The 13,990-nt window shown below is 35.4% G+C and overlaps 1 protein-coding gene across 13 annotated transcripts in view; it reads right to left on the bottom strand.

The window, feature by feature from the left end:
- Positions 1-13,990, bottom strand: part of ESRRG (estrogen related receptor gamma) — a 406,932-nt gene that overhangs the window by 50,713 nt on the left and 342,229 nt on the right. For all 13 annotated transcript variants that reach the window (XM_030034642.2, XM_030034646.2, XM_030034652.2 and 10 more), the window contains one exon: positions 3,020-3,130. In XM_030034642.2, the coding sequence (XP_029890502.1) occupies positions 3,020-3,130 (111 nt within the window). The remainder of the gene's footprint in view (positions 1-3,019; positions 3,131-13,990) is intronic.

Raw genomic sequence — 13,990 nt, 5'->3', positions numbered from 1 at the left:
GATAGGCTCCCAACCAGCCATGACAGATTTCCATAAAATACTCACTTGATTCGGATTTCTGATACTTTACTGCTCTTTTGTGACACAGACTACTCCTCGATTCTGATCTACTGTCTCTACAATTTTTGCCTTATTCCAAATTTGTGCGTCAGAAGTTGTGATATATGTTAGCCCTTCATAAAATAAGTGCAAGAGCCAACTGGAAACCATCACATCAAGCATGTTTTATTACAAGGGGATATATTCATGCTTTATATGAACTATAGGAACTATGCCAACTCAGTAATTCTTGATCTCAATATTCTACTGATTATCAAACTGATTAATGAGGAATTCTATTCTTATTTAAAGATGACAGATGGTAGTTTTAACTTATATTGGCAAACAGCCTTTGCACATAATTTTTTTTATTTTTTAAACAGTCTTCATATCCTGTTCAATTTCACATAGAAAACATAATCTTTTTAAGTGAAAAAAGATAACATTGCTTCTTCCCAAATTCCAATAATTTTACATGTACTGAGAAGTAGGATAAATAAATTACGAGTTTCTTAACATCAATACATATGTAGCTGAGGATTTCAACTTTGTGGTTTTTTAACTAGTGATAAATGAATGAAGAAGCACTCACACCCCCAAGTTCTGTTTTTTTCCCTGCAAACAGAAGAAATGGCCAAAGAAGCTCTTTCATTTTTTTATTAGGTTCCTCACCAATGGCTTTTTGTAGATGATTCAGGAATATTGTATATTTTGACTCAGGATTCGCAAAATCTCAAATTCTTTTTATTCCTGCAATCAACAAGATCTACGGGGAGGGGGCCATTAGATTCCCTGGTGAAGCTGGAAAATATAATAGAGACCAGAAGTAGGTGTAGGAAAGATCCTCCGAACACCTGTTCTTTCCCTATAGGGGGAAAAAGCTACATATATTGGAGCATGCATTAGTATAGGCCATAGGAAAATTTTGATGTACTCAGAAAGCTCCATCACTCAGGAAATTGAATAGCCATGAGCACTGTTTCTAGGTAAATCTTATTTAATGTTTCCCTAATTAGAATCAATAGAACCCAATTTTCATTCCTGTGCCTTTGTTACGCACAAACTATCAGTCAGGGTCCAGAAAATCTCCCAGGCTACTTCCACGCAAAACCGATTCAACTGTTTCAAGTCTTGACACTTATCTGGCAGGATCTGAAAATTAAGTTTTATAAATGTTTGTTACAAAAATGTTTGTAATTGGATGAGCTAAGGAAAATGAAAGGAGGCACTTAGATAATGAGTAATGATTTATAAGGAGGTTAGTTTATCTCAGACAAATGGAGCTTACAGAAATTGGTGTAGTTATCGTCTTAAAGGTAATGTAACGCACTACTTTGCAGTAATCTTGGGTTTACACAGAGATTCTTGTGTATCAGTACAACTGCGTTAACCTCTGTTCATGTTACAGGGCTTGGGGTTTTGGGGTTGGATTTTTTTTTTTTTTGCCTGTTTGGTCTTGGCTTTTTTGTTATGCTAGGCTATCAATATTTCTACTCAATGACAATATCAAGTAAATGAAAAACTGACAATCTGTGCACCCAGGAAACCTAAACCTCTAATGAAATTAAGCATTAGAGTTTATTAAATTTTATTGTATTATCAGAAAGTTTTTATTATAATGTGCAAAATCTGCTTAGTGCAGCCCTAGATTGTATTTACAGAACAGTGGGACAGCTTATGGAGGCTGAGTAGAAGATGCCAGATTGGACAATTGAAGGAATATAATCAGCATAATGTTTTTTGGAAAGGCAAAAGGAAACTATGCCATATGTTCACTTAAGCCTTAATTTTATGTAAAACTGGCTGTTTTTTCTTTGACACAGCTAAAATGCCCTTTCACTTACAGTTCAAAGACTGTTTATTTGCTCTCCAGATCCCCATATGCTCAAACGTATTGTACACAGCACTGTCCCCTACTGGGGAACAGGAACGGAAACAAATTCCATTTTCCATACAGCCAGATATTTTCAAGAACCTAAAACTGACCTGTGTGTTGTCAGAGGTATAGGGGCAGAGGTAAATGGGAGACAAGAAGGAGTTTGCCCTCCTTATTTCTCTGGCTTATTTCTCTATTTTAGGAGTAAATCAACCTAGTAAATCAACCTTCTCAGCAGGAGCAACTGGACGTGTGTATTTTCATCTGAATTCAGAAGAGTTTACAACACTTCCTACAGCGTGTATGCCTTTGCAGGGTAATACACTAGCCTCTTGCACTACAGCTATAATGCTATTAAATTTACTTCATGGAATTAGTACAGTTGCTGCTTGAGTTTATATAAGCTGCAAAGCAAAACCCCTAACTATTTTTAGTTAATCGCAAAGAGGATGGAACTTGTATTTTAGCAACGAGATGATCATCTCTCTCTCTCTCTCTCTCTCTCTCTCTCTCTCTATTTCAGCCTGGCGAGATACAATCAAGGAGATTATTAAAACATAACAAAACAAAGCAAAAAAATCCATGAGGGTACTAGAGCCCAAACTACCAATCTATGCTTGTTATTACTGTAGCATATTGCTGTTTTAATCTAATGCTAGGTAGTGTATTAATCTATAGGTATAAATTAATGAGGCTCTTAATGTATTTTCATTGGGAGGTTGAGCAGTCAAACTCATTTAGTTAGTGAAAACTACAAAAATCACTTTCTTGTGAAATCTGAAACTAGAAGCTTCAATGAACTAATGATCACAGTATGAACCATTTTATGTACCACTGAAAATAAAGATAACCTGTAAATGTAAAATTTGCACTGCATAAACCATGCTTTTATACACTTCCACCTGTAAAGATATTCTTTGTTCAACTTCACTTGAGAAAGATGAGCATATTTAAAACAAAATACGTTAACAGCTAAATTGATATAGCGTTCATGGTAATATCTTCTGACCAAACCCTTGTCCCAGTCAGAAGGAGCTTAGCAAACAGGACTAGGAGTCAATACCTTGTATTTAAAGAGAAATTTTGTGTATCTGGTGTACTCACATGGCTTTTTTGCTGGCTGAACTAGCTGAGGGTTCAGGTATGGGCTATTCTCTGCATCTATTCTGCGCTTGTACTTCTGGCGACCCCCACGTACTCTGTCTAGGCGGACACCTACATTGGGAAAAATAAGCAAACAGGTAATTAAATATATTATGAGGATGCCTTTCAGGTTACAATCTTCTATCTCCTGCCTTCCAATATTTATTTAAAATGCATGTTCATTTCAAAAAATTAATTTTAGAAAGCAAGGGAAAGCAGCACTACAAGTACTTGCAAGCTGTTTAAATTTTCACACATGCAAGACTAAGTATACAACATAATTTCCTGTTCATTTAAAACCATTTGTTCATTTTTACATATTATTAAAAACAGCTAACAAGTTTACTTTCCATTTGTAAGAGTCTGATCTTAAGTCGTCTTTGCGAGAAGCCGAAGTTCAAAGCTGTAATAAACACCATGGATACACAAGGCTAACATTATGAGTAGAGAAGTACAGAGAATTAGAACTTTAGAAACAATGAGTGCTGTATAAAGTTTAGATACCAAAACCCAATGCTTTTAATTAACATGGATTAACATGGCCAGAGGATACAAAGTAAGTATCCTTAGTAAAATAAGAACATACATGTGGCTTAAAGACTTGAAACTGTTCATGAGGGTTTGAAAGAAATTGTATGGCTGTTCATTTAATGTCATCAATGATGAATTAACATTTGTGTTCTACCTCCATATTGTTCATTGCTTCAATAAAGCATTCTGCTACCTGTTTTGTATAGATATATAGGAGTTTACCTTCCTGAAACAAGCTATAGCTGCTCTCATAGACAAAATGAAAAAAAGGAGGGGGAAAAAAGATGGTAGATCCTATAAAACAATGAAGTATTTTTATTTCCTTCTGAGTCACCCAGGCAGATTTCCAGACAACCAGGATGAATGTCAGTATAAACAAGTAGTAACATAACACTGAAGTTGAAAAACTCGGCACATACACAGGGCAGCAGGACAAGTAATACCAAGTGCAAAATTTGTCCCTGATGACATGGATTTAACTAGACAAGAACGCAAGGACACATTACGTATCAATGATCCCTGTGAGCGATGTAATAAAGTGCAGCTCACTTTCTCACTTTTCTTTTCATTGTTTATTTTAGCTCTCCTCCCTCTATTCATCTTTTCTATTGCCATTATTGTGCCCTACTCCACCACCTCCTATCTCCCTGATCTCTCCCTCACAGGAAATACCTCCAGAACTGGCTTCTGGACAGCAGAGAAGCCACCACCAAAGAAGTTACAGTTTCTGTGCACAGCAAGAAGAATACAGCACAGAGTTCATGTGCTGCTCATGAACCTGCACTGGTAACACAGTCCAGTTACCAGGAAACATCTGTCAGTCTTTTTTTGTTGTTGTTTTCCTGTTCTATCTCCTACTCTCCAAGCTGGCATGAAACTAACACACCAGAACACCCACTAGCTGAACCAAGGAAGATGGCAGCTTACAGATCCACGTCTGTACTCCTCTAGCAGCAAGGAAGGCTTTGTGTGCATGGGGTTCTCATTCGCCCAGACAGACTGTTGGTATCTATAAAGGTTAGTAACACAGGAGATACTTGGCTTAAGGACACAAGCAATGTCTGCAACTATAATGCAGTGAATTGTATACAACAGTGCTAAATAGTTTTTGCTCACCAGGAAAGTGGGTAATCATCACCTCTAATAGTGAAATTTGATTTCGTTTACTGCAGAAGACTGTGTACTTCACTCTCTCAAACTCAAGAAGTACATTTCTCACTGTATGTTACCAATTATGTTTTTGTGAATCACATTATATAAATAATAAAACCAATCAACCACATACCCAAATAGGTCAGTGTATAATTATGAATCAAGTCTTATATATGGTATTTACCTATTTCACTACCAAACTTGTGACCTATTTGTAGTCTAAGCTATCTTATAAAATTCATAGTGATTCAATCATCAAAACGTGGTTATTTTTTTGTTTGTTTTTAAAGCTACACTTAGAAATGCATGAACTACAGCAACACTTTAAAAACTGATAGTCAAAAGCTTTTCAGAGCTAATGATAATTCAGTGTTCTCCAACCTTGAATCGGGAGTTTGAGCTACACCTGAAGCAAATGACATCCAGGACAATATGCTGCCATAAAAACAAATAGCAAAAGACCATGGTTTGACAGTTGACTATTCAGAAATAGGCAGAGGATTAGAACAAACCACATGCGATATTGGTGGGATTATGAAAAAGACTGCCCAGCATTTGAAGAAAAAATAGATAGAAAATGATTTCTGCATAATTCAGATGCCATCCTTCTTTCTGCTTGGGAGCAGATTTCATAGTGATAAAAGATGGATAGCATCAGATAGAAGTATGTTTAATCAAAAAATAATGGAACTGAAGCTTAAATTAAAATAATATAAATCTACCAAGATGAACAATTTTTTTTTACCTCCTTTGCATTTGCCAAGATACACATTCAAGTCATTCACATAGTCAATGGAAGGAAATAGAGATGAATGGCACAATAGCAAAATTATACACAGATCCATGTACTCACCTATCATACATAGCTATACCTACAAATATAACTACTTTCTTTTTCAAAAAGAAAAAATCATAATTCTGAGTAACTGGGGAGTAACAGTATTACACATTCTAAAATTACCTAAATCTAGAACATAACTAATTCTAATTCTAACGTAATAACATTTTTGATAACATAGTACCAGAACATAAATTAGAGGTTTATAAACCTTTCATTAAAATTGGTATGGAGTTTACCATCATTTTAGATCCTAAGATTTCCTTGCTCCTAGTACCGTTACAAAGTAGCTATTTTAGAATAAATTTCTGATAATCTAACACACCCTAAGTGGTATTCTAATTCCCAAGAGTCTTTATAGAAGTAAACACAATGCAAGACACCACTTAAGAGAGTATACCCATCTGATATTCCATAAAAACTTGAGTTTGGGAGGGGCAGCAAACTGAAATCCATAGGTTCCTGTGTATATGCATGCATTTTCCCTTGTGAATCCTATAGCTTGTATGAGAGAATTCATTACATAAAGATATTTTTATGTGCTCTCAAGACAGTAACAGCTGATGCCTTCTTTGTTGGAAAAACAAAGGGAAGAAAGAAAAACAATTTTGTCCATGAAAGATCTTCATTTGGGGCAGAAGGGGCTTAACATCTTGATCACAGAGGTAATTGCTATAATTCAACACATACTCTGTACTCAAAGAGGATATTGTGGCATCTAGCTACAGTAGAGGGAGAAGTTAAGTAGACCTCTGCTTTAACTCTGCTGTGCATGTGGCTTGCCAGAGTCTTCAGCAACTCCATTCACTCACCCTATCAGTCCTCAACCACAAAGTGAAAAGAAAGATATCTACCTCACCTACATAAATTCATGGCACATCTCCGAATGAATTGCACTGTACGTATTATCATTACAGGTTTTTAGCGTCAAAACATCCATAAATGTCACTGAACAAAGCTCCATTGAAGACATGCAAGTTGATTCTCTGCATTCCTCAACACTGAGTTTCATTTCAAAATTCTTCAACAGGAAAACAAAACCAAAAGCCCAAACAAGAAAAACAGGGATGACCACAGGGTATCTTATTTGGTACAAATAGAAATAACAGGCCTGCTACCAGTTATGATACGATTTCAACACTCAGGTATAACACATTCACTTTACACCTTAGGACAAGTACAACTCACGAGCTCAGCTCCTCAGGAGTGATGGGCAGTCACACGTTTTGACATAATTTACAAAGCTCAGAAGATAAGGATTAGACTAGACCTGTAATATATGGAGAAGCGGAAACTATGTAAATCAATGCAATAACTACTTGTTTAAAAATAAGGCAATTATACATACTAATCCAACATAAGAATTTCTCCAGGTGGCCTTAACGAAAAAAATAGCCTCATAGTTACTATACAAACTTCTACAAAAAAGGTTCACCTCCAGGTTCCTCACACAATCTTTCCATGACTTCTATCAATGGTTACCAACACATAACAAAATTATATTGGGCACTTACTCTAAAGTAAGAGTGGGGAAAGGTACCCCACTGTGACTGGTGCTATATAATCAAAAAGATTGCCCTTACCCCTGTATAGCATTCTTTTTGCAATTCAGGTCCTCAGTATGATAATCATATTTAACAGTCACCTATTTTTCCATACAGATCCAAGCCATATCCAAAGTATACTATTTACTCCTTTATAATCCACCTCTCTTCCTGTTTTCCATCCTCTCCTTCTCACCTCAGCTACAAGTCTCCAGTGATCATTTGTCCACTTGTCCCACAAACATTCTTGTCCTTTCCATGGAGCTCTATACCCACAGGAAATCCCCAGGCTAACTTGGAAGGCATTGGTCCAATCCTTCAAATCAAGACCTACTATACCAGGACTGCCTGTAAGAAATTGCTTAGTACCTGTAATTTGGGTTAGCTTTTTATTTTGAAAAAAATAAATCCAATTAACTTCAATATGAACTAATATCTGAACAAATCAAAACTTCCTCTCTTCCTTCCAGTACCTCAGTAAAGAACAGGTTTGAGATCAGAACCAAACCCACAATTTTAACTTCCTATGGAAATTTCAAATTCTGTTCCCTGTCCGTCTGTGACATGAGAGATTTATGGCAAGCAGACACATGCTACACTGACGCTGTTCTGGCAAGCTCCACTTCTAACACAGCACTCTATATATACTAATTTTATTCCTATCTCAATTTTTGAGATACGTAACTGGGTAACGATCCTTTTTCTACAGACGTCTGTAAGATTCCCAGCATTGACTTAAATTTTACAGTAAGACCAATAAGAATGGATACCCACATAACTGCATCTTGCCAAGCTTTAGTGGAACATCAGTAGCAGAGGCAAAAAAACAGATTAACAGCAAAACTAGGAAGAGCAAAAGGAATTTTAATGGCAGGTTCTGATGTGGTTCTCCTTTGGGACAACATCTTGTTAAGAGTGTTCCAGTTCACTTGAACATACGGTGCTTACTTTTAAGATTGCTGGGTGAGCTTGGGTGGATATTACAAACTCTGGCGTTTGCATTTATTCACAAAGAATGGGAAAACCAGTTGATTTTTCCACCATGAACACAGACAAAATGTATTTAGATATAAGAATGCATGGTCATCTAGTAACTCTTTAGACAACTCAGTAATCTCCATACTTTGGGATTAGAGAAGTGTGAGGCCAGTGCATTAATCCTACAGTCTGAAAGAAATACTTCCACTTTAAACCACAAAAGACCTGTCTCAATATAGTAGAAACATGCAGGAAATAACACAGCATGAAGAAAAAGGATAATGAGCTATCTTTTCTTCTGGATCTGCATATTTGTTTTATGTGCTGAATTATAAGGATGCCAGAGAGCTTCTGAAATCAGTTTACAAAGTATTTGGATAATACCATGTGCAGGTAAAAATTCAACTAGACATGTAAAATATGTATCCATTAGGCTAGTAATATTTTGAAAACAGAGTTCTAAGTCATCAAAGAAGATAAAAGCTATGACTCATATTAAAGCTTCCCTGATCTACAGCTGAATTAACAATTAGCAGCGGAAGGCTTTAGTGTTTTGTCTTCTGATAGCTATCTGCACTATTAAATACACTATTTAGTGTAGAACAGGAAGTCTAAAAATCATCCTCCTGCTTTACATGCAGTCAGTACCAAAAAGTATTTGCTAATATAGGATAAAATTCGTTGTCCTCAAGAGATGCCTATAAAACAATTTAGGTTCAGGAACCTGCCCATGGGATGGCCTGAAAGACAAAACTGTGTTTATTACTTTAATATCCAACTTGCTCTGTGACTATGAATAAGTTGCTTAATTTATCTGTTTCTCTATCAAAGATTGCAATAAATAGCTTATTATTAAAAAAAAAAAAAAAGAAAAAAGTAGTATTGGGCCAATTCAAATATTTAGTGAATTTCTCCAGGTTGAAAAATCAAAAGAGAAAAATATTGCTTTTGTAAAACAAGTGGTTCAAACCAATGTTTCATTTCAGTTTTTGATCATGTTTAATATTTAAAAATGTTTCTGGGCAACCAAATGTAAGTAACATTTTGGAAAATCCATTTTTTACCTGGGAGGAGGGGATGAGAAGGCTGGGTTTTGGCAAAGGAACTGAAAAAAAAATTTTCTTTGGTTAAAGCCCAGAGGGGGCTTTTTTTGTTGTTTTTTTTTCAGTTTGACAAAAGAACTGATAAATGTGTTACTTACACAGCTCAGTACTCAACCTCTCTGGAAAGGAACATTAACTTTGCATGAACTAATCATCTACATACTGAATTTTTGTGCACTGTCATTTATGCATTAAAACATAAAAGAACATGCATAAAATCCACTTAGTTTTCCCATGCAAATGAGATTTTGTGTAAATAAATTCTATTATTTCTTAGCACAAGTGATTTCCATTGAAGAATGGTCCATAAACAAAGATGTTCACATGAAGAAAATGTGGCATAAAATGTTTAAGAGTACTACCATTGCTTTACATTTTTAATGGTTCCATATGAAGCTAAGTATCCTAATCTGTGACACTACAAATACAAATTAGGTCACATGCAACAGGTGACAAGTTTTAATTGAATGCCTTCTGTCTGCAATTCTGACAAAAGGTGAATGGAAATAAATGAGTCTGGCAAGACAGCCCTGAGCCTTACAATACCCAATATCTCATTATTTTTAAACAGCTATCTATAAACTGATGCTGACAAGCTTTGAACCTTTTATTTCTGTTCAAGAAGAGGTGAATGTGCAGAAAGAAAGAAAAAAAAAGAAAAAACAGGACAGCTACTCTGTTGCATTAAACATGCAATACCCATTATTAGCTCTCAAATATTACAAAAAAATACCTTTTACACTTCACATAAGAACTTATAAGAAAAATGTTTCTTTTCCAGAAGAGATACACTCGATGCACACAGTTCCTAGTGCTTAAATTTGGTCTTTTCTGAGTGTTATACTACCAGAACTTCATTAGAATTATGCTAGACTCACGGTGATTTTAAAGAAACCGAAATTAGGCTACTAAATGCAGGCTACAAAACTTCCGCTTCTTTTCCTTCACTTTTCCAAAGTGAGGAAGAGCCTATGTTGCAGCAAAATGTGAGTATTTGTAAACTGTGAAGGAAGAGCGATGCAGAACTAAGACTGTGAATATATAAAGTCCTGACATTTCTGAAACGAAACAGTTACCATCACATAATACTTCTCTCCACATCACATGGATTACTAATATACTAAAAACTAGGAAGCAGTGTAAAATACTGCAAAAGCTTTTATGAATAACACAGAAAATACTGTTGCTAATTACACCATTAAATTTCATGTCAATGTGCTTATATATCTTAACCATACTATATAATAGTATATGCCTTATTTTTTTAACTATGCATACGATGTCCTGAGATAAAGTATAAAAATAAATAAAGGCAATCTATCACTAATTAAATAGTGCAGTTCTTACCTTAATTTATTTAAATATAGTTACACAGATGCTATCTTGTTTCAGAGTTCAAATTACAACCAATTTAATGAAGTGGAGCTTGCTGGGCTGTAAAGTCATTACTGCATCAATACACTTGTAACCATTACTTTAAGGTGACAAGCGCAGACTGGTAAAGTCAGCTTGGCTGATGATCCAAGGAAAGGGCATGGAATGCCAGGAGACAGAAAGGTCAAAAAGTAAGTTTGAGCAAGGCCATACCAACACCTGAAGGTCAAAAGCAGGCCTTTATTCGAGATCACATCACCAGAGCTTATAAGGAATTCAAGAGCTATGCTAGTGACAACTCTAATAGAAAAGAAGTCTAACTGAAGTTCTGGACCATTTGCTGGTGACTCTCAAGAGAGATGGGAAGATAGAAATGAAATGTATTATAATACTCGGACTGTGAAGTACCAGTAGCATGAATCAAGATCTCCAATACTCTTTTCAGATACAATAATGTACAGTTTCACAATATTTCAATTTACTGAGTTGGATGATGTGCGATTCTGGAATTAGAGATCCAGAAATCACGGGAAAGTTCTTAATAGTATGAGTTGAAACAGGTACATAAAACCATATCGGTCCTACTGGGATCAAGAAATAGCTTGCTTAGAATTAGGATTTCTATCTAGAGGAAGTGATTTCATTTTGCTGGAACAGAACCAGAGGAAACTAAAGGATAGCTCTCATCATACTAGAGCTTTAAAACAGATGTACAATTCACTGAAATAGTAAAAGTTCTTTACCCTAACAAACATGTTCCCTAAGTTTGGGTTTTTAGTTTTCTGTTTTATTATCCTCTTTTTTTCTTTTTTTTCCTTTGAGACAAAATCTTTCTCATCCTCCTCAAGGAGTAGCCAGTCTGTGCTGAACTATACAAGAGTGAGACAAGCAAAATTTAGTTTCCGAATTGCACTCATCTAGAAAAATAAGAGAGACTTACCTTTTCAGTTAAGGTGGATTTATATTGCCAGTTGAGTTCAAATTGGCCTCAGTGCAAAAATATGTGTTCTCACAGATTTTTGGACTTCTCCAAGGCTTATTCATGGAAACACCATTTTGACATCGTCTCTTCTCTTAGCACACTCATAACAATACTATCTCTGCAATCTTTCTCATATTTATGTATTGAGTAATTATGAACTACACTTTTGTTGGTGAAGCACCATGCAATTCTTCCCTGCTTTTTTTATTCTTTTAAAGAGTAAGATAATGGTTTGTGGAACCTCATCAATTTCACCATCCTCCAAGCTTCCTCAAAAGGTATGGCAGAACTCTGAACTTATTACCTCTTTCTTCTCCATGCTATTTTATGGCACTGGAAAATCTAGACCAGGTGGCACAATGGGAAACCAGCCCAAGAAGCTTACACCATGTCTCAGCCTCTGGTTGGGGCTAACACATTTTTAGGAGCATTGTATTTTATCATGATTTATAGTCTAAGTATACTTTATCAATTTTACCTATACAGAAGACTGTATTGGAAACTAGAATATCTAAAGTAATTTAATGAGTGCATGCCAGCCTGATGCTAAAAAAATTGGGGAACTTTTAAACCTAAGTATCAACTTTACATGAAAATGAGGGCTTAGAAAACGTGATAGATATTCTCACATTTTGGCTTTACTTTTGCAGCCAAAGTACAAGCATTTTGTCTTCTTTATTGTTATTTTCTTTGCAAATTTTTTTCAGGATTAGATAGGAGTTACACAACAGGGTTTCATTTGGGGCCTCAGAGTAATGTTGCGGTACAATTACAGGATAATTCTAACTTCAAGATAAAATAAGATTTTATATTACTAGTTTCAGGTGTCTTTGGCAAATGACATGGCTTTTCTGTACTTTGCTCTTCCTGTCCATGTACTGTAACTTTCTGTTTCTTAAAAATCTATCTGCTACAAGAGTAAAGTTCAACAGTGGCTTACATGAGTTCATAGTACAGACGGCCACATTTCATGACTGTTGAGGAATTTGAAATTCCTGGTTTCTACTTCCTTTCTGACTTCTCTGAGCAGTTGCTTATTTTAAAAAGGGGAATCTTTATCTCCTACTTAGGTAGGAAAAAACCAGTCATTTAGGTTAATATGTTCAGACTGGAAGGTATTGACATACCACATCAGAGCATCTTCCTGTGCAGTGTTGCTCCTGCCTGAAAATCTGAGTTAATGCAGACAAATAAATTTAAGTTTTTTTGTTTCACTATTTGCACTGGGTTAAAGTGATGATTGTTCAACAACGAAATTAAAACTTCAAAATTAAGTGGCTAGATGGGCATCAAATCAAGACATAGCATAGTAAAATAAAGAAAATAATGTAAAATGTCAATGTGGTGGAATTGCTTCCTACTAGTGCTATCTTGTAGCATTGTGCTGAAAGGTGGAAACAAAGAAAGGAGATACATTCTCTGCATATATTATGGTTTCTGGAGGTGGCAGGTAAAAACATTCCAGTGTGTGCAGCTTAATGAACACTGGGAAAAAAGCACTCGGGAAGAAAGTATTTGTCTCTTCCTCAAAAAAAGTTGGGTAGTAGTGTAGCTACTGATGAGTATAAAGGTAGAGTCTGTAAAAAACCCTGATAATTTATTCACAAAATTGTATTCAGTAATCAACAGAAAAATAAATTAATTAGACAAACCCTTTACAAATAGTGTTCTATAATTTCTGGTCAAGACAATAACAGCTTCAGGAAGTCCTGCAAGAGCATTGGTACAGAATATTTTCATCTACAGTGTGCTACAATTAATCTGAAACTTCTTCTGCCCACCCCCCATTATTAAGGAATGTAATTGATGTGTCCATATTAATTTCAAATGTTTATTCAGAGGCTAAATACAGCAAACTAATTTTTAACTCAGAATTAAAAAATTGTCTGCAAAGTTTCTGAAAGCAGAAGGAAATGAGGGTATTATAATAGGATATTTCTAAGAGAATGGTTCTTTATCATCGCTCCTCATTGTGCAAATGTATTTGTGTCTGCACATACAGTCTTATATATATGAGAAGTGTTCAAAGTCACAGACTAAACTGGTGCATAAAATCAAAATGTTGAAACATTAAATCCCCAGTGTGTGTTTGATTAAAAAACACCTGATTTTGAACTCCTGAACCACTCAAAATAGCCTTGCCAGGAAGTGATTTTATAAATGGCCTTTACTGAGGCTCACTATCCCACCCACAGAGCTCTTCTCAAGAAAGAAGTATTTGTATTTTATACAAAGTATCTGAGTGTACAAACATTCACCCCAACATTTTCCAGAGTACTGAGAATACTGCAGGTGTCAGTGGAAGATCTAGTTGAAGGAATGCTGTCAACTCAATTAAAGCCTTTACATTTTTAAAGATATCTGTGTATTTACATAACATTATTGAAACAATTGTTCTAAAAATGCCTTTTCGTCTTTATACAACCGTTC

This window comes from Aquila chrysaetos, chromosome 13 (assembly GCF_900496995.4).
Source record: "Aquila chrysaetos chrysaetos chromosome 13, bAquChr1.4, whole genome shotgun sequence".
Classification (NCBI taxonomy): Eukaryota; Metazoa; Chordata; class Aves; order Accipitriformes; family Accipitridae; genus Aquila; species Aquila chrysaetos.
The sequence above is the reverse complement of the archived record's forward strand: the minus strand, read 5'-3'. Positions and strand labels throughout refer to the sequence as shown.